This window comes from Emydura macquarii, unplaced genomic scaffold, assembly GCF_026122565.2.
Source record: "Emydura macquarii macquarii isolate MOO-44397 ecotype Brisbane River unplaced genomic scaffold, CSIRO-AGI_Emac_v2 contig_1348, whole genome shotgun sequence".
Taxonomy (NCBI): domain Eukaryota; kingdom Metazoa; phylum Chordata; order Testudines; family Chelidae; genus Emydura; species Emydura macquarii.
The window spans coordinates 3,210,662-3,232,936 of record NW_027131485.1 but is presented as its reverse complement, the minus strand read 5'-3'; the positions used below and the strand labels follow the sequence as shown (position 1 = coordinate 3,232,936).

General features: G+C 39.8%; 1 protein-coding gene across 2 annotated transcripts in view; it reads right to left on the bottom strand.

Annotated features, from left to right (window-relative positions):
- Positions 1–22,275, bottom strand: part of PRKAR1B (protein kinase cAMP-dependent type I regulatory subunit beta) — a 112,154-nt gene that overhangs the window by 74,572 nt on the left and 15,307 nt on the right. For both annotated transcript variants that reach the window (XM_067550915.1, XM_067550916.1), the window contains exons 3-4: positions 21,542–21,712; positions 16,299–16,390 (exon numbers count right to left, since the gene is read on the bottom strand). In XM_067550915.1, coding sequence (XP_067407016.1) covers positions 16,299–16,390; positions 21,542–21,712 — 263 coding nt within the window. The remainder of the gene's footprint in view (positions 1–16,298; positions 16,391–21,541; positions 21,713–22,275) is intronic.

Below are 22,275 nucleotides of genomic sequence, written 5' to 3'. Positions count from 1 at the left end.
GGTCATGATATTCTTGATGCTTGGCTCAGTTAAATTCTGAATTATTTCCAACTGTGTAGGCTGTTAAAGAAAATGTATAAACCAGCAATCTTGCAAAATCCCTAGAAACATATTCACTGCCAGTATTTTGTATAGCTGTTATACTAATCAGAGTCTGTGAAAATTAAAATGTCCCATGATTGAAGTTCTTCTATGCTTATTGGTTTAAGAAAAAAATGCTTTGTGAGTAACTTCAGCTCTCTTTGCCTCGATTTCTTCACCTACCTATCTCCCAGTGCTTTGAGATCCCCTGATGGAAAGTGGTACAGAAGCAGCAACATACTGTGGTTGAATTTTTTTTAAAATGAACAGTTACCAACAGCAAACAGCAATACCGTCAATACTGGCATCATTGTTATTTTCCTAAGATTTCTACCCCAATGGGAAAAATTTCATGAAATCAGCTGTTCTTGTGAAATTCCCACCATCTTGGGCAAAAATATCGCTAGAATGACTTTTGTCAAGAGATTTTTGGCTGCATCTTTTCCAGATTCTGGCCTGGAACCAAAACTATAGGGATTGGCTCAGATTTGAGGCTTCAGACATATATTATCAGTCTGTAAGGAGTTCAGATATTTGAATTCAGCCCATCTTGAATGTGTCTGATTATGCACACATGTGCATGTGTCTGTGTATTACACACACACACACACACACACATTATATATAGTATAACGAGTTGTGGTATAAGGGTAAATACATACTCACATAAAGCTGAGAAAGAGAGAGTTAATACATGGTTGGATGGGTGGTAAAAAGGTTTTATCAACATAAGTTTGGGATGGACACATTACTCACAAGTGGCAAAGCTGCAAAAATATTATGCAGGTTATGCCAATCAGACCGTCAGCTTGTGTAAATCCACTGACTACACCAGATGAGGGTTAGACCCTTATGCCGTGTTATTATTGTATAATGTGCATATTCCACAGACTTATGAAACACTTCTTTAGATGTGTTCTAAACAACTTTGAAAAAAAATTCATCTGATTTTCATACCCCTTTGATTGCAATCAGGCCATCTTACTACCAGGAGTCCAACTCAGAGAGAGAAAATAATGAACACATTTTAGAAACCCCAATAATCTACCTAACATAGCTTTTCTATATATAATTATAGTTTGATTTTACAGTCCAATATTCTATAATCTACCAGGACTAAAATTTAGGAAATTAAACACAAAAAACTTTGTGCTGATGCAAGACTAACTTTGCCCAGATGAAATCATAACCAGTCAGGAAATGCAAAAGTAAAGATTCCAACAGCAATATTAACTTGATCACATTACACATATGCACTATTTTATGTAAGTTTTTCAGTAAATGTGAAAAGCGGCTAAGTTAAAATTGTGGCTGGCTAATGAGAAAACTAATCATTGTTCTGTTCATTCAGTTTATTTTACAAAAACAGCTATCAAAAGAAAGCATCATTAAATTCTCTTCTACCAATACATTTCTAATTTTGTTTAGTGGTTCACAGCGTCTTTATCCATCTTCCTTTTGGCACCAATTTTGCAGTAGAATCTCCATGGATCTGAATGGATGCTTATGCCCATGCAAAGCCCCCATGGAGTCAGCTGAATTTTACCAAGTGCAACTTTACATTGATCCTATTCCAGGATTGGGGCTTTGGTTTGTAATCTCCTGCTATCTGTTACCACCAATGCCATACAATATCTGAAACTGGTTTAACAAAAGACAGATACCCTCCTTTTTAAAGAGCCAAAAGATCTACATGTGTAAAGCATGACGTAAGAGCTAAGTATTATTTTATTATACAAATACTTTATTAAACCCTCCACTATCTACCTTGCAATTACCAAGTCACTGCCATAGATGTTCTGTTCCTTCCTAGCGTTGTGTCTCCAGTCATCCTACAATTCACACAACTGTTTTTCCTCTTCTCCTCCTGAGTCTAAAACCAGGCAGGTGTTCTCAATGAACCACTCATCTTGATTTAATTCAACAACACCCTTCTTTTCTGTCCATATCCTCTATCTGGTCTTTTAGTGTCGTAGTTAACAGATGGCAAGGCAGTGTTCTTTTAGGGACTGCTCAATATTGTTTAAAAGAACCCAGACAATAGTGGGGAAAAGGAGACTGTCGAATTGTGATGAGCAGTACAACTTCAAACCTCATGCAGCTATAACAAAAGCTATCCATCAAATCATGCTATTTCTAATATACGTATCGTTGTATCTGAGGGCTGGAACCTTGTAGTGCTTACTACTGCAAGTAATACCATTGAACTTTGCTAAAACTGCTCGCAGGATGAGACCCTAAGCAACAACACTGAAAGGTGGCATAATCTTGCCGGAAGGAGCTCAGTTTTCTCCACTACTCCACATTCCAGGAATTTTTTTACATGTAAAAAAAAAAAGGCACCTGGGCCACATTTTTAGCTCAATAATTTGTAAGATAGCAGGAAGGGAGTGAAGGAAGTTACAAAATAAGAGAATTATTTGCACTATTAAACATCACTATTAAACGTATCAATTATGTCTTTCTAACCCCATGAGCCATTTCTGTCATAATCAACATTTTAATGTACATACTTTATTCAGCGCCAACTGCGTGCAAAGCATTTAGATACACCAGTGATGAGTGCAATATAAGAACCTAGATAGACAGACAGGTGCGAGCCTGCTTCTGATCTCATTTACACTGCTGTAAATTGTGAGGAACGCCAATGAAATCAAAGATGTTAGATCAGTGTAACACCGGTGCAACTGAGAAGAGAATCTGATCCCTATGTCTGCTTTAAAGCGCATACAGTCTAGTTCAAACACAAAGAATGGTGGACACCAACTTTAGTTCAAGGTGCTGATGGATTATGCAGAGTTCATTTGGGATTCTACAGAACACTACTGAATTGGCCATTGTTGTGCATTATCTGAGTTGTATGACTTTTCAGTTTATACAGCCATAGAGCAAGTATTGTGAAGCGCCTGAATATTAATTTCAGTGTACTTTTCTCTTTCATTTATTCCTGTAATTGGAGTACTTCTGAGCGGAGTTCAGTGAAAAGATATACCAACAGCGAGATGAAAGATAGATCATACATATGCTCTAATTATCAGTGTTAGAGAGTGTCCTAATACCTAGATGCCAATTTTCAATATTAAAAAACATCCTGGATTTAATGGAATATCACGTGTGATGCTGTTGTGTAGCAAGTTTTAAGAATATTTAGAGAAGAAAGAAATGAACTTATATTTTATGGAGGCCACCTGTGGCCAACTACAGCAAAAAGGTTGCAAGAAACATACTCCTTTGGTCAGCTATAAGGTTTTATACATGAGCCACTGCCTGTCAATAGAAGAAAATACCTGAATTAGGGTTACAGTGTCCTATCATCTTAGCTTAAAGGTGATGAAAACTACACCTAAGACATTTCAGGCTATCATGTGGTAATTATGCAGTTATGCCATAAGTGGTGCCGAGCTGTATTGCCTCAGAGAGAGCACCAGGGTTACTGTGTGCCATACAGACACACACCCTGCTGATGCTATTCCATGCACATGGAAGGTTGGGATTGTATTTTACATTTCATTAGCTGGGGCAGAATGCTCCCCTGAGCGCATCAGCCCTGTCCTCTCCCCTACATGGAATCAACTCTATCAAATCAATTTCACATACACACACACCATTACGAGGACTTTTTGTTTAAATATCTGTTTTTTCACTATAGGCCAACCAACTTGAAAACTAAAGTGCATGGTCGTCTTGTGCATGAGGATTTAGGTTTACTGTACTGTACCTATCTGGTGTTAGCTAAGACACAGATTTTAATACAGAGCATATTTAAGAGATGTTGTAAAGTGGATACAATTTAAAAATATATATTGGATCTGATTCTGATCTCACCTATACCAGAGTAAATCAACAATAACTCCGCTGTTGTCCGTGTAGTAATATTAGTGTAAAACCAGTTCAAGATCTGAATCAAGCCCACTAAACGTTTTTCACTCTCAAAATACATACTGAATTACATGAAGGATTGTGGGTCTTTAAAATTGTTCATACTCCATTGTGCTAAACACAGAATGAGCACAGAGCTTAGAAAATTTGTATTAAGGGAATGTTTGAGGAATCCAGTGCTTTCCTTGTGTTAGTTTATTCTAAAATAACCTTGTATTAATGCAAATGTGTTTTATGCATTAAAAAACAGATTTTATTTTTCTCCCAAAGTAAGTTACATTTTATACAATCTTCTATTTCAAATAACGTGTGCATCACTGGCAATCAAAATGTTAGCCTCAGGGTTGTTTGCTGATTATATTTTCTTTGTTATGCATCCTTTAATAATCTTGAACACAGTGACCCCAGGTGGCAGATACCATGATAGCTGCTCTCAAGAGCTGAGCCAAACCTGTACTCTCCGCCAATCAATAGGCTCAAAATCCCCAATCTCTTAATTGAGGGGTTCTCAGCCTGGAAGTCTTGACCACCCTTCATATATTGCGAAATGGTACAGAGGTCCCAGCCAGATTCTAACTAAATAGGAGAGAGTTCTCAGGGTCCTGGTATGGCTCAGGTTGAGAACCACTGCCCTAATTTATGTGCAAAAGTTTTGCTAACAGTCTAAACTACAGCCTGGTCTGTATAAAATTTTGCTATGGTTATTCTTCATCACTGCAGAAAATAAACATCATCCCTTGCTCTGATCTGTCACAGCTATTTTCCATGCGTGGGAGTTTCGCAGCGGCAAAGACAGTCTGACCAGTCACATACACAGCCTATGTGCAGACTGCACAATGATGTTTTTGTCACTAGAATTACTACTCAAAAATATTGTTGGAAAAGGTTATAACTAAATCTATAGACGACAAAGGGATAGTGCGAGTCAGACACATAGGAACCAAAATTCTCACAGAGTGTCAATAAGATTTAGGATGCCAAAGTCACTTGAAAATGGGACTTAGGCTCCTAAGTCACTAGGTGCTTTTGAAAATTTTCCTCCAACTGACAAAAATGTCTCAATCTTCCCAGTCGATCTCTTGAAAAACCAGCATCTCCAGAAACATCTGAGTTATGTGAGCCACACATGCAAAACATTGGAGGCAAAAGCATTACAGGCGCAGCATTAACTGGCAGCATGAGATTAACTGGCACAGCAGGTTACTAGACTAGGCTTTTCACCTTTGAAAACATGAGTCACAAAGGTGATTAAGTTCACGAATAAAATGAGTTTGATGGGTGTCATTCTAGTCCTTACTTGTGCTCATCACAAAATCTATAATAGTTGGCACAACTGTAAGACTCCGCTCAGAGGCCTAATACTAGAATACCACGGGATACTTTAGATGAGGATTGAAAATATATGTTTAAATGTGTGGGATGCCCAATATTTGCTCATATCATGCTTGACTCAAAGTAAGCCTATCTGCCCCTCACTTCCATCAGCACTAAATTCACCCCCCAACAAAAATTACCCAACTAACTGCACTGTTATTTCACAGAAGCTTAATTTGCAAGATTGGGCGGGTTACATTCATATACAAAGGTATATCATACATCTATGATCTTTAATCACTAGACAAAGCAATCTCCAAGTCTGGAGGAATCACTGGATATGCCACAGTACCCTTACAGTCACATCATTGATCATCTCTAAAAGAGCTCTGCTGTGGAAAATCCTATTTTGCTATTGCCAGAGGGTGTCACTATGGCTCCAGAACAGAGCAGCATAACAAATCAGACTGATAAATAAGTGTGAAGGTTGTCGGGTAGAAATAAGCTCCAAGTAAACTTTGGATGAATTGTTCATAATCTGAACCAGTGAGAACAGTTACGGATTCTGAGAATAATATGGTTTTGTCTTTTTTTTTTCTCACTGTCTCTCTTGTGTTGTAGCTAATCCAATTTATAAAACTATTGGAGAGAAAAAGAAGCTGTACCTATTAGAGCGGTTTGCAGAATCTCCATTGTTCCCACACAATTAAACCTTGTTTTCCATGAAAGCATCATCTGAAAATGAAACTAGTCTTCTAAATATAAATCATTCACTTTCACCATAAATGTATTCAGAAGGCAATTGTTTTAATAGGAAGTTGATACACAAGAAATCTAAATTTTGTGACACAATACTATACAGCCCAGGTAATTAAGATCAAGCCGCATTAAATAAATTAAACTAAAACCCAGATTTAAAGTGCTGGATTTGGCTAACATCACGGAAGAGGAAGGGAGTTCCAAAACCAAAGAGCATAGTAAATGAAAGTTCTTAGAAGGTCACACATAGGTCTTGTACTAATCACTATGGACTAAGGCTTATTAGTACATTTGAATTTAAAATATAAGGCATAAGAAGGATGCTGAGGTAAGCCAAACAATTTAGATGCATTTTTTTTTTTAAATCCAATTTTACTTAACACCATAATATGTCAGGAGGCAGTACAATCTTAACCGCACCATTGAACACATTAACATCTTTAAGGAACACAGTCAGATATTGCAGGTAAGGAGTTGGACATAATGAAGGCTACTTCCCTGAAAGAATGACAGGTCAGCATTAGAGTGGAGAGAAAGTCTGTAGAGGAGGAGAAAGATTGAAGCCCAGATGCTACAACATATTGCTTAGCCAAATGCACTATGCCCTGATTTATTATTTTAAAACTAACTTCTGGAAAAATAAAAATAAAAATGCAGTGTGCGGCACTGAATGTTGTACCAAAAAAGCTTGAATGCAGCAGTTATAAAAGGAACAAAGAGTCACTGTGCTGATGAAACTATCACCACGAATTAAGACCACGATGACATTACAATGTTAGAATAGGGGTGCCAAAATCTTCGGTGTGGGCAACCTCTGTTGGCTGTTGTTGGAATTATTAAGATGTCAAAAGGCCAAATTCTGCCCTCAGACATGCAAATATAGCTCCCGCTAACCTCAGTGGGCATGCACATGCATATCTGAGAGAAAGTGTAGGATCGAAAGGCTTTCACGTGAGGACAACGCAAGAGAAAAAAAGATGATGAGCACATCAAATGTAAAGATCACAATTTTTTCTTCTGGAAACTGTTATTAAAAAGGAATCAGAGAAGAAGATAAATCCAGGCAGTGTATAAAACAAGCAGAACGCTGTTTTAATTTTGTTTCTGTTGAAGTCTTCTCAATCTTCAGTTGACTGATTTTTGCAAAACAAATATGAGTAGACAAGTGAAAAACAAGGCAGTGGAAATTCGAGCTTAAATTAGGCCCAAAGAGAGCAAGGTGGGTCTTGTGTTTAAAGCACAGGGCTGTAGGTCAGGAAATCTGGCCCTAAAGGGTGAGTGGAAATAAAAATATAATTTACTCACACTCAAAGGCCCCTTTAGACTACCAGAGTGGTGTAAAGTGGGATTAGTGTAAATGAGATTCAGATCTTTGGCTTTGCCACAGGCTTCCATTATACTAGGGGAAAAACTTCACACCAACTTCTTTGATGTGCAGCAGGTAATAGGAGTAGATAGATTAACAGATTTTAATCCGTTAGAAGGCAGAAGGGACCATTTTAACGCCTGCGTAACAGAGGCTACAGATTTTCACCAACTAACTCCTATATCAAGCCCCACAACTTGTAGCTTCACTAGAATATAAACGTGCAGTATTGCCAACCCCAAGAATTCAAAAATCTCAAACCAGGCCCCAAAAATCACAGGATTGGCTAAAAAATCATAAGATTTTTTAAATTAGTCCATTTTAGATCCTTTTTGTTTGCCTCTGCTTTTAGAGCCTTTACGGTGCACTCAGTTCATGTTTTCAAGTATTTCCCTGCAAGCATGAGGGCTTAGAAACTTACTTTTTATTAAATGGAAGCAGAGATTCTCATGTAATCACCTGACTCCAAGAGCTGGGGAAACACCAAACATTGCAAGATTCATGATAAGATTGTAAGAGCTGGCAACATTGGACACCCTGATTTGAAGACTTCAAGAGATGGAAAATCTGCCCTGGTTACATTGTTCCCAGGGTTAATTTGCTGGCATTGGTAAAAAAAAAAAAATCACCTTTTCCCAGTCTGAATGTGTCCAGTTTCAGCTTCTAGCCACTGCATTAAAGAGACCTTTGGTATCAGATATCCTCTCCTTGCATAGGTACTTCCAGACTGTGGTCAAGCCACCTCCTGATCTACTTCGATAAGATAAGCACTTTGAGTTTCTACTATGCTGTTAGGATGAAAGAAAGAAAGAAAAGGCAGTGCCTGATATGGCTCTAACATAGCATTTGACATTTTCACCTTGATATCCTCTCTAAAACATTTTGTTTGTTCAGTTTTGTGCACCACACAGAAATTCAGGTAATACATACCTAATAGAAACTTCAGCTGCACAACAGCAGATTGCAAAACAAGTGTTAATATTGTTTGTAAAAAAGAAGGTGGATAAATAGAAAAGTCAACTTGTTCTAAATTGTAGGGAAATTTTAAAAATATGTATTTTTTTCCCAGGAGGAGAAAGCAAAAAGCAATTTGAAAACTAAATTTAAAAATTAATTTAAATTTTAAAGAAAGAAAGTAGTAGTCTGGTGGTGCCAAAGAGTTAAAGTATTCTGTTTCAGTCAATCTGAATATATGAATTTAGCAGCTGACAGTGCATGGTGTGTCAGTCTCTTACAGCTGTTCCAGTTGATTCAAAGACCATCTTTGTTTCTTGAAATATTAGCAACTGTTACTTTTTTCCAAGGACAATGATAGACCAGCTGTTACCTCACAAGATGCAATGTAGTTTAGGTCAAAATCTTTAGTAACCAACTTGTAAAACAAGAACTAAATCATTGTTTGGGTTTGTCAGGTTTTTTTTCCCATTAGAACAGTCTTTGGAGCCTAACATTCAAATAATTTACACTCAGAATTTCCATTAGTGCACTGAGGTGACAGAGAAACCTCATATGGTTACTAAACTGGATCATCTATTTCTAAAATAACATTTGAACTCAGAGTATTGTAGATTTTTTTGTTGTTTTTTTAAGGGGGGTTTTCCTATTAAGACAATTCCTTTCTTTCAAAAATAAGATTATCAAGCAGATGTACTTTCATAATGCACATTTATTTGCCTAAATGTCAAAATATATTACTGGAATTTTCAAAATAATCTAAGGGAGTTAAATGTCCAAATCCCATTATATTTCAATCAATTTGGATGTCTAATTCCTTTAAACTCTTTGGAAATCCCAGTCTAAAGCAACAACTGAGCAACACAGAAAGTTGAACCTTCAATCCAGGCACAGGTAAAACGCCCACTTGAAGAAATTTGGCCTATGAAGGATTGCAAGATCTGTTCCCAAATCAAGAAATATTACAGTAAGAGTAAGTGAACAAGTTATATATATCGTTTCTAAAAACAAATAGGTAAACACTGCTTTCAGCAGTTTTAGATTAAATAAGCCATTGTTCTTCAGTGCACAGAGACAAATTATCACTTCCAGCAAGCTGTCATCCAGTTTGAATGAGAAAGACAAAGACAAAATATTGAAAACACTGAGAAAGTCTTCTCAGGATATTGAATAAAGACTCAACCTTTGTTTTTAGTTTTTGTACTCCTTTAGATCAAATAATGGTTAAGTTTACAGAATTATTTCCAGTTAATTGCTGTGTAAAGCAGAAGCGCACAAAGGTACTATAATATGCACTGAAAGATTTAGAAAGATTTCACAATGGTCAATAAATTCAGCAGTAAACAGGAGTTTATTCTTTTTCTGTTTTATTTAAATAATTATTTTGCATTTAAATATGACTGCATTAAAATATCGTTGTACAGCAGCTGCAATACACTGAGTTTAGCATGAAGATATCATCCTAAGTGTGCATAAATGTTAATTGTCTAACTCTACTTTTTTTCAATCAAATACTCTAGAAAGAAACCAGATAAACTAGTGGTCTACTTAAAATCTGTTTATCAGAAATACTTGCCAGGAATGGGTGATAGAATGCCTCTTGGTAAACCACTGGTAAAATAATTTATACAGATTTATAAAAGTCTGCCACAGACTTCACCAGTATTTGTGATGAAGAATATGAATTGATGAACAAACCAGTGAAAGTAAATCTAAGTCCTTACAATTATTTTTTTCAGTCTGAAAATATTTCTCTTTAAAGGTGAAAGACTGAGAATATCAAATGTCGCGACTTTAGTTATGCTTAGGAACAAAGTCTGTCCTACAAAACCAAAAACCTGTCATCACAGAAGTTTTGATTGGACAAAGATAGCAAAGCTGATATAATCTCCTGAAAGCTGCACACTCACCTAGAGAATGGTGCCTCCAGACACCTGGCTGATTAAAGACAATAGTTCTTGGGTTAACAAATTGGATCTGCTCAAACACAAAGTCAGTGTTAAATTTGTGTCTAATCCTTGAATGGAGAGTTGGAGAATTTATTTTCCAAATGGGTGGGCAATTCTACCTCGTTCTATTTCCATTTCTGCTGCCAAATAGCTATGATTTCCAAAATCCACAACTTTTCCTAGTATAAGAAGTATTCCTTGTTAGCAAGGTCTTATTCGGCAAGATGCTGAAGCACAATGTGAATAGTTCAACTGAAATCAATGAGAAGACATGGGAACTACCCTGGTGCTTAAAGGTAGGCACTGTAGTCAGAAGTGAGAGCTTAAGGCCTGCAACCTAGCAGAACAGGCTAAGGCATAAGGCCTAAGTGGAAAAAGCCAAGTTAACAGGAGAGTAAGTGGAAAAAACCAAGTTAACAAGAGTCAGTCTGTGAACTTACGACCTGACTGAAACTGGCACAGAGAAAACGCTGATACTGCAAACATACATATTTCCAAAATATTACTAATATCAAAATATTACTAAAAATACACAGAAGGTACCAAGACATCCTGACACCAAAGAGATAACAAGGGCAACCTGACTCCCTGAAATGACACTTTGATGGATAGAAATGTCTAATAAGGTGATAAATAGAGTTGTTTTGCCCAAATCATCCAAATTACGGTAAAGGGTGGTATTAGACTACATCAAGAGGGTGGCAACTACCTACGTCAAAGGGGGCAGAATGAAATTGTCTGTAACAGTGTATAAAAGAGGGTGTCAAAGGGAGCGACTTTGTCTGGCTAGGGGATAACAGAAAGTCCAGCCATTGGGGGGTGTCCAGTGTAACAACGCACTCATATGTGAAGTAGACCCATAGATACTCTGTAGGTCACTTCTCATTGTGCCTCAAGTGTAATAAAACCTGGTCCAGGAGCCTTCGTTGCTCAGCTAATCCACGGTGGTGTCGATTCATTCGATCGTGAGTGCCATCTCGGTTACCTGCGCAGAGGTGGGACAGCACCTACATGGGGACGCGCGCACGCAGCCTACACAGACAAGCACCAACAACTAACAACACTGACAACAGGCACATGCTTAAGTACCATGCTGAATCGGGGCCATCAATAGGATTCATTAAGCAGACTCTGAGAAGCTAGACTGTCAGGGAGTCAGTGTTGGTATTTACCTGGGCAATACCTTTTGTATTACTCGAAAGAAAGAAGAGCTTTGTTTAGTTCACAGAAGGCTTTTGAGAGATGCGTTTGAATATTGTCTTCCTCTTTCTTGGCAGATTACAGGTGGAATTGAAAGGCCAGGCTTTGTGTTCATGTGAAGAAGCCAACTTCCTTTCATTATCTAAAATGACCAACCTGCAAGAACAAAATCCCTCCCATTCAACAGAGTAGTTCAATACTGGTCACTTTTAGACTAGAAGGTGTTACATTTGACTGTGCGCATAATCACCGTGTCTTCAATTTCAGGCTGTTGTTGTAATGTGACTATTCTTATATTAATAAAAGAAAATGTCAAATGATTTCAATGTGCTCACGTAAAATAGTACAATGAACTGCATCATCGCCATAGAAAGGGATACAGCCAGGGCAGTAATAAAGGCCAGTTTTAGCTTAAAGCAGGCACTGCATCACTTTCAACCTTCATAGTTTCATTTAAAAATGGATCATTGAGAACTGAAGTCGTGATAAACTATGAGAGCTGAAATGCTCTAGAATAACTGCAGATACATGACTAAAAGCTGCAGCCTCACCCAAGTGTGATCATGTAACATCTCTCGAAGTACAGACTCTGGGGAAGGCATATAGTTATTTCTTCCAAATCGCCATAGTCTGCAGATTGTCTCCCAGAATTCGCATGCCCATTACTACATGCCTTTGTAGCACGCAGTCTGCTCCTCCTATTTACCAGTTCTACTCTTCAGGCTAATGCAGATGGGTCAAGGTTATAGTCCTGCCCTTCCCCCACCATCTTTCATCCACTATTCATCCCAAAGGAGTAGGACGGGATCAAACCCTACACTTCCCTAAGCAAATGACCTGCCATTCTGGGGAAGCAGTGTTGTCTGCTGGATAAAGCACTCCATGGGAAATCATAAAACCTGGCTTCCGTTCCTGGCTTTGCCACTCATCTGCTGCGTGACTTTGTGCAAGTTGCTGCACCTTCCTACGCTTCTCTTTCTGCTACCGCCCTTTGATGATTTTGTCTGATGGCATTGTAATCTCTTCAGGGCAGGGACTGCCTCACACTGTGTGTCCATGTTGTGTCTAGCACAATGGGCCCCACAGTCTTGGCTGGGGCTTCTAGGCACATAACATAAATAATAACAATCCTTCTTGGGTTCTCCGTAGGCCAGCGAGGGAAGGCTCCGCGCACCAGCCTGCTCACTGCAGCTATGTATAAAGGCCAAGCAGAATCTGCCCTGTGTTTGCTTGATTTTAACAAAGAGTAAAGTTACAAATGCAATGAAACTACAGGGTGTGTAATGAATACATAGCTGTGCTGTCCTGTTGCTTAAAAACCTTGGTCCTAAATGATGCTGTATTAGGTTTCTTCCCTATCTATGAAGCACTCTGGTTGGACTGCAGCCAATATTTTAATGAACTATGATATTATGCAGTAGTGAATAAAGTTTATAACAGTCATAAAGCCCTTGAAATCCATGAGTCAACAACATTTCAAAATATTTTAACATGGGAGCCATAGAACAACAACTAAAAATCATCTAACTGTGGAAAGAACCTTTTCCTCAATTTAATCTCCATGTGTCATTAGCAACTCACGAGTCTATTCCATTTATAATTCACACACGAAAAAAGGTCTCAGCGAAGATTTCAGATGTTACCCTGTGATGAGTTTGCACATTACTAAGACTTCATGATTCTTATAAAAATGCATTTGCTAGCTCTTTATGCAAAATTCTGATAAACAATTAAAACTAGATGACATCTCTCAAGATATGTTTTGTCAAGCACTGTCATTGCTTTACCTTTAGTTTTTACTGTTTGTTAATTTTCTTGCCAATTTATCAAAACATTGGTAATGGTCCCAGGAACTTCAGTGCAAGAGTATGTGGTGTGCGGCTGTGTGTTTAATAGGCCAGATTCTTGGCTAAGGATGATGTGTGTGCAGCACACGCTGTGTGTGTGTGTGTATGCAGGTGCACACATGGCTTAAAGCTGACCTTTGTTTTTCTCTGACCCTGCTGTAGCCTCTACGCTGGGGAAGTCCTCCTGTGCCAAGTGAGAACAGCAGCTCACTTAGGGGTGAAATTCTGCTCCCTTTCAAGTCAATGGAAAAGCTCCCGTTCACTTCAATGGCACAGGACCAAGCCCTTAGTCACTTTCCAGAGCAGAGCTCTCTTTTAAGCTTGTAGGCAGCCAAGGTAAGTGAGAACATTTTGCCAGAAGCTCTGCTGAGAAACCAACCCCTGGATTTTAAACTGAGCACTGTTTAATACCAATGCAGTTGCATTTTATCTGTTGCTTTGTAGCCCTTTTCTGTGTATCTCTGCATTACATAGTGTACAGGGGGACTAGGCACCATATTTGGGAAAAGATGCTATAATACATTCTCCACAATGATAACATGAATGATGCTATCTTAAGTTCCAATTCAGCAGGGTACTTAAGGACATGCCTAACTCTAAGCATGTGAGTAGTCCCAAAGAAGTCAAAGTATACACGGGAAATGGGAAAATTTACATCGCACTACCGTGCCGAATCAGGGTCTTACGTCATATGTAAGAACCTCCTCAGCTGCAGACCAGTGAATAATCCACAGGGCTCCTCGATCACACAGCCACGGAGCAGATAAAAAATTAAGTTCTCTTGGAGAGTTGATTCTGACAAGCAGGAAGAGTGCAAAAGACGAACAGCTCTACGCTGTATTTATTTATTTAATTGTTCGTTTTGTGTGTGACAAAGTTTACCTAGCACCCAGTCTTGGAGGAGGGATGACAATGAATTTATGATCCAGTGATCACAGACACTGCATGAGGAGAAGCTGATTGCAGGAAAAACCCCACTGCAGCACAGGAAATGAAATATTCCCCCGAGGAATTGCCAGTTATTCAAAAACATAAATATTTCTGAAGAGGACAAAATGCAAGTCATACACTATTGCTTCTGCTGAGCCTCCTGCTTGCATCAGTAAGACGCAGACTGGCAGCGATGACGGCAGTGTATTCCGGCGTGCTGACTTCTCAGCACTTGACAACATGAGGCCGGACTAGAGCAATGAGGTTTGATGTCAAGAGGGAATTCATTAAGATTCAAAGACCAACCAATCCCTTTGCATACAACAGCCTTGTCTGAAAAAGCATAATGTATGCGTCCTTCTGAGATTCCCATCTCTTTTGATATGGATGAGAGCTTGTTGTGCTTGTCACAGGGCTTGATTGTGGCATGGAGCCACAGTCCCACGCAGGGGGATGGTGCAGAACTGAGAGCTGCAGGGAGGGAGACACTCTCCTGGAGCATCTGGCAGCAGAAAGGGAATGTGCAAGCTGCCCCATGCCCCTCTGCAACCAGCCAGCTTGGTGGGCTGGTGCAAAGGAGGAATGGCCCTCCCTCTTTTCTGCTCCTTTAGGAGTATTTGCTCCCAAGGGACAAAGCGATCCCTGCACTCCCCCGAGTGCAGCGACAGATTGTTTCTAACCCTTATGTGGCGTGCACCAGGAGAGGTGAAATGCTCCCTGCACTCTCTGCCTTCCCTATGTCCACGTACCCCTAATAGGACAAGGGACACTCTGGCTCATAGAATTAGGTGAGATGGGGGAAATAATATACAGGAGTAAGGCAATCATCTTGAGTCATGTCTGCCGATTTAGAGCAGAGAAAGCAAAATTTTTTCCTTCATTTTTTCTTTGCTGAAATATTCTTAAAATATCCTTTTAGCTCTAAATACTTGCCCATTTAATTTGTGCTTGATGGAGGTGAAAATACTTTTCCACTGCTTGCATATGTCAGCAGTCTTAGACAGCAGATATGTACTGGGACTCACATATTTGGAAAAGTTAGAAGGTATTATATGGAAAGTCAATGCCCTGCTAATTACTCTGGAGAGTTGCACTCTAATGGGATCTCATGGTAATTGGACTGTTTAACCGCCTCTGACAATGCTGAGCTGATGTCTAATATAAGTAGGAATCTGCAAATAAACGTGTGCTTAACTCTAAGCATGTTAGTAGCCTCATTGAAGGACTATTGTGTTGTTGCTATACCCGTGCTAAAACCCCAGTGTAGACAAGGCCTTAGCTCCTAGCTGATAAACAATATGAATTAGAAAGAAAACAGAGTAAGAAATCCCACTAAGAGGCAAATCCTAGGAAGCAGAAGCAGATCTGCTCTGCAAGGGGAAGAGGATAGGTGCCCACATGATTTGAGAGGACTGTGCAGGAGATGTGCATCCTTTGCCCACACAATCTGCTGAGCTTCCCTGCGGGGAATGCACAGAAAAGGCCGAGCAAGGAAAAGAGGATCCAGTTCTCCACTCTTTGGCAAAACCACAGAAGGGGCTGGGGCCTGGAGGACCCTTCAGGGAGAGGCTCTGCAGCTACTCTGTGATTTAGAATTATACTCACACACACATACACTCTGCCTTGAATACCTGGTCAGCACCAGTCCCTGGCTTCACCCCTTCCTATGCTCCTTGCCCCCACTCCAGGCTGCCGGGCACTCCCACGGGGTAGGAACAAAACCATCCCTGCACCCCCCTGCTGTTCCGAATGGATCTGACACGGGTCAGGTCATGCAAGGGAGAGAAGCTCCTCTGACCATCTTCTCCTTACTCTTACCCTGTGTACCTGCATAAGGGCTCGGTAGGCTCTGGCCACAACCCAAATCCACCAATATCCCACGGGAGAGGTTCTAAGACCTGTAAAGTTTTCTAGGCTGCAATATCATATGCTTCAAGTTTCACGGAGGATTCGTCTTTAATTCCAATACCGTATTCCACTCATTCAAAAAGCTGAGATAATAAGAACACCTCCTCATACCTTCTTTCATTATCATCCAGGTGAGCAAAGAGCACGTTCTTGGAGATGGCCTTTGCCAGAGCAGTCATTGTTTTATAGTCCTTTGGAATAACCTGTAGCGAAAAAAGAAACACACAACGTTACAGTTCTGGCTTTGATTCATTATATATCGTGATGTCTAAAAGACTGCTTTACTCAGTAGGATGGAGCCCATTTGTTTCAAATTGCTGAGTCAGATTTATAATTTAATATAAAACCACCAAGAAAGCAAAACGTTCCAATTTCAACAGCCTGGGGACAAGAATTAATGTTATCAATATAACAATCAGAAAAGATTGTTCCTTTCCATGCTTCCCCTCGCCCCCGCCCCACAAAATATCCTTATACAGTACAAGGCAAAAATTCAGCAGGAACTGACAGCAGCTACGCAGACTTCTTTCATATATTATGTATTTTTTAATAGACTAAGGAAAACAATTTCCACACTCTTCTTCTCCCCAAAGGAACATCAGAAGCAATCTACCTCTAAACATAAAGCATGAGTGAAGTTTCTCCACTTTAAAAAATATGAACACATGCCCAATTTATTTTTTATTGTGGAAAAAAAATTCTTTATCAGTTGATAATATCGAACCAGTGTACTAACAGTATTAATCTCTTATCTGGCAGCAGCTGCATTAAATGAAGTAGACATCAGAAGGCTGGAGGCAGTAGAGATATTCAGAAGATGACAGGTATAAAATGGAAGTTAGAGGGAGAGTAGGATGTGAAATCAGGGTTCAGGATTGGCTGCAATCAAAAGGATTACAATGGTGGGGACACTGTAGAAGACAAACAGATGCCAGGATGCCAGAGAAAATAATGCAAGTGCGACCAAGGTCAATCCTCCCTAGCGGCCGATCACCGACTAGACATTATATGCAGGGACATGATCAGGCTGGGCTCAATGGAGAAAAAAGCCAGGGATTGGAATGAATGGTAATGCTTTACTGCTCCCCATGTCTTAAAGACGATCCAGGATGAAAGATGAGGAAAACATATTCTGGCAATTGACGCAATCTTATGAAACAAACAGAACTCCTGCCTTATTTGAGCTACTGTACATATTCATATGTCAGAAACTTCTCCAATCTCCCACAAAAAAATTAATGAAAGAAAATACATTAATTAAGCCAAAGGAAAATATTTTGAGTTCTGAAGTATAATCACAAAGGAAGAGTGATCCACATTTTTGCAGAAATCCCACAGAGTAAAGAGCTGGCCTTCATATCACCAATTAAGTCTAAAGTCTGAAAAGTAAAGCATCTTAGAGTATGTTAGAATGTGTCTGTCACAAAGTGGACAGACATTATCCTGATCCAGCATGGAAAGAGTTAACACTTTGCCCTAGGAGGAGCCACAGACACTCAGGAGGGGTGGAGACAGGTGAAAAGAAGGGGGAAGTCTTCCACTCACTCCCTATAAAAGGTCCCTTGAGGGAGGACAGGGGAAGAAGTATGTGAGGAGGGGAGATATGCTTCTGTAAGGAACTTCCTCCCCCAAAATGGGCTGAACCTTTGTTTATTTTGCTTTAGAATCTCTTTGACCCCACGGAGGCTGGAATGAGAGGCAGCCTAGAAGGCTGACTTATTATTCTTTTTGTTTTCCCCTTGGAACTGCGCAGGGAAAATCCCAAGAGACAAGAGTGAGAGCAGGCCTTGGACTTGGAGTTTTTATTGTTGGTTTTCCCCAGCCCCTCTTTAATTTAGGCAGAAGTAAGCCAATTTCCCAATATGAGAGAGGGTTGTTTTTTGCTGTTCATCCCTTCCCTTATTAATCTGGCAGGGGAAGACTCATGATTAGGCCAGAGGGCCATACTGCCAGCCCAGAGAGAGGAAAGCTATCTCCAGTGGGGAAACTGATGCATGACAACCCTCTTGCAGTGTCAAACAAAGAACAGCCCTAGAATTATTTTAAGGATAAGTGGCATTGTCACTACAATGGAATGCTAATCTGTATTATACGGTTCGGCCACTAGGTGGCACTACATGTGAAATACCTTATTGAAACGAACTTCAGCCATACCTGCCAGAGCATTAAAGAATCTTATGATGAACACATCTGGTACATGTATAAGCAAGCTCTGTGACCAGTCCATATCTAGTATGGAAGAATATGACAGCCACAGGTTCAAGGGCTGAATTCTATCTTCACAAACGCAGCTCCCATTGCCTTCTCTAGTCTAAGGCGTAGAGAAGTCAATGGAAATGCATATTCTTAACAGAAGGCAACATTTCACCTTCACTTGACTTAGAATTCCTAATATCACCCAAAATAAGAGTTAGATGCAACTTAGCTCACTATGAAAAAGCTCAATAGCTTCTTGTTTAGTGTTCTACCCTGCCAGAGAAACACTAGTGTGTGTTCCAGTCCTGGTGTCTTGCTGCGTGATTCTGGAGCAGATTCATTTGCTGATGACACTCAAGAAAGTATTCCAACACAGGCTCCTAGTTCTTTATTCCTCAGCATTACAAATAGCCTGGTAGGAAAATATCCCCTAGAATATCACAGCCTGCTTCTAAGAAATTAAAATCATAATATCTCTATGCAGAACACAGAAAAAAATCTGTACAGTGCTTCTAGTTTTGCAGCAACTGCCTGTCGAGTTCCATTGCCAGGCCTGTACTGACATTATTGCTGAGAGAAGGAATCAAAGTTGTGTTAATTTCAGGTTCAATTACGAATATCAGAAAACAATCCAAAGGAATATGGAGGAACACTTCCATTGATCTTCAGAAGAGTTGGATTGGGCCCATAAAGAGGAGACATAAATGTAGTGGAGGTTTTAAGTTTCTAAAGGGGATATTAAGAATTGTGAAGAGAAAATACTAAGTAGCTGAAAGTGCCTTTTAAGATATCATGTAAATGGTTTTTTAACAGTACCATTAACAGTTGAACAATAGCGTTTTTTTCTTAGGGAAGACCCCAGAGCAGTCAGTGAACTCATAATATAAGAGGATGACAAAGGCATGTATGATCATGAACGGAAGAGATACCCCACCCAAAAGTAATGGTTGACAAAATGTGTTCCTATAAAATAAACCCTTTTTTTGTGGAAGGAAGAGTTACTCCAGGCATCAGACCAACAGCTGTTTTGCGCCCCTTTCCCTCCCCACCTCCCTTTGGTGGAGGTAACTGTTAGCCAATAGCTGCAAGTGAAGAAAGAAAATCCTTCCACCCATTGACACTGGATGCGACAATAACATTGACACCCAAAACAACTAAATTAACTAACAGTTGCACACCTGTAAATTGGTATTCATGAGCCAATTCTGGAAAGGGAGTCATGCAGGCATAAAGGTCCTATGTGGATCCATTGCAGAATAGCAAATGTGTATGTTAATTTTAGCAAGTTAATATTTCTAATTAAAAATACCACTGTACTATGTATTATAGGCCAATGTTTTTAAAGAGCTCAGAATCCACAATTAGGGCCAAATCTTCTAAAGAGCTCAGCCAGCACACTGGGTGCTCAGCTATTCTGAAAATTTGGCAATCAATGTCACAATGGGAGATGCTGAGCTGTTTTGTACACCTGGCCCAACTCCGGGGACTCAGTGCTAGAAAGTCTGGCACATAATGTCCAGTATCTTATTGATTCATCCAAGATATGCAAAGCCAAGTTTAATACTTTACAAATCTCTAATGTAAAATTAGGAGTTAATATCTGAACATGAACGTGGTAAATCTAATTAGATAATGAAAGAACAGTGAAGATAAAAATAAATCAATGCCAGTGATGTAAGAGCTGACCTACATGCTCCGAAATAATCTGCACAACACCTTCAAAAGACGAGCCTGGAAACTTAAATTCATATCTCTGCTGGACACTAAAAACCATGGATTTAACAGAGAAACTGGTTTTATGGCTCACTCCAACCATTTGTAATGCACTCAGCAGCCTACTGCTCTCCTTTGCCATAGAATTGCAAAGGTGTGAAGTGCCCATTTCATTTTAAGTGGTCTTCTACAACTCCTTAGGCTTCACAATCTGTCCCATCTTGTATTTTGCTATGATACTGTGGTTAACCTTTTCCAGTCCTCAGGAAGAGTTCTAGGAAGTTCGAAAGCTTGTCCCCTTCACCAACAGAAGTTGGTTCAATAAAAGATATCACCTCACCCAGCTTGTCTCTGTCGAAACAATCTTAGAATTCCTGACGGAAACGCTAGTGGAGGCTGGTTACTTCTAAATAGTGCACGTTGAGGTACAGCCTCATTTGAAGCACTGGGGAAAGCTCATATTGAGTCAAAGTCTGCCCAGCAGGGGTCTTGCTTGATTAAGGATCACAGAACTTGGCCTACCATATCTGACTAGGTTAAGCACTGTCTATACTACATATTCTGAGGTGCTTCCATTGGGAATTTCCCCCAGCAAATGGACCTAAACAATTGGTGTGGTAAGTCGTCTGCATTTTCATGAAAGCTCTGCAGGGCACTGATCTGGCTGTCTTAAGATTACTCTGTAAATTGCCACGCACATCTCATGGTACTCTGAAATAATGGCTGGAAGGGAATTTAAGATCATGGTAGGGCAAAAGCCTGTGTCTGTAAATGGCAAGATGAGCAAAAGCCCACACTCTTGGGACTTCCTGCCAAAAATTAAACACATGTACTATTATAAAAATAAATTGATGTGGTTGAAAGTGCTCAATGAAGTAGTGTCCAGGGCTTCCATAGACTGACTGACCCCTGCTTTGAAAAGACATTTTGGAGAGTCTAAGTATGCCGTGTAATTTTTAAATATGACCTACAAATTGTTACAGATGAGATAACTTTGTTTCTTTTTTTAAAGGACTTGATTCTGATCTCAGTTACTTAGGAGCAGATTTAAGTAACACGATAGTGTTGCAGGTTTTTTTAAAGCCAGAAGCTGCCAGAGTCTTGTCTACAATACGGCTTCCACTTTCATTATCGTTGTATATTGCAGACAGTCCCAAAGCGTACCCTACAACAAGTGGTTTGTGACTGCCAACCAGAACTCCTCCATTGTAAACAGATAACTCAATGATCTCTAACTTTTCAGAATCTTCTTTCGTTAGTGGTCCTCTTACCTGTAACCTTCTAGTTCTTGTTTTATATTCTTAATTTGTGCTTGGCATTTCTTCACAGGCAGTGGCAACATAAAATGACCCAACCATTGCAAATTATGTTTTATAGAGTAAAATACAGATAGATCACTTGATTGTAACATACACTTCAGAATCAAAGAGTTGCTAGCGTGTTACCTTTCTAACATAAGAAACAGCATCTTCCTCAGTGTACACCTCAGCACTGACACCTCCCCTTCTGCGTCGAGCTTTCACCACCGGGTTTGGAGGAGGAGGAGAAATCTCATCATCATGAGAATCTGACTGGGAATTAGATTTCTGCCGAGCCAATATTTGTTTGCATTCTTCCTGCAAGTGAAAAGAAGACCGTGATGCATTTTCCTCCATAGCTATGTAGCTGCTACCCTAAATAAAACGTAATATACTTATTTTTGGTAAGTCACAGCAACTGATTCCTTTCTACATTTCAAACAATGTTTTCACATTTGTGCATTTGTGTGTGTTCTGATGAAGGACAATTAAACACTAGTGAATGGCATGATGAAAAACCAGCTAACATAATCAGCATGTGATGGGATATACAAACCCCACACTGGGCTGGAAGAGGTTAAAGGACAATACTGGGCCCAGGTAGCCCTGCAGGGCATGATCCAACCGGAGAAAGGGCTGAAAAGGGAGCAACCCAGCTGAAAAAGGAGGGAGGCTGGGGAGGAGGACAGGCCTACTCTGAAGGCTCCTGACAAGGCTGCTGAAGAAGCCTCCCTGAGGGAATCAGACTACGTGCTGAGTCCGGTTGGGGCTGACAAATTTGCTTTCCTTTTCTTTTTCTTTTCACCTTATCTTGGATGTCAGCTGAAAGAGGAAAGCAATGACAGGAAATGACCCAGAGAGGTTAACTCAGAGGACACTTT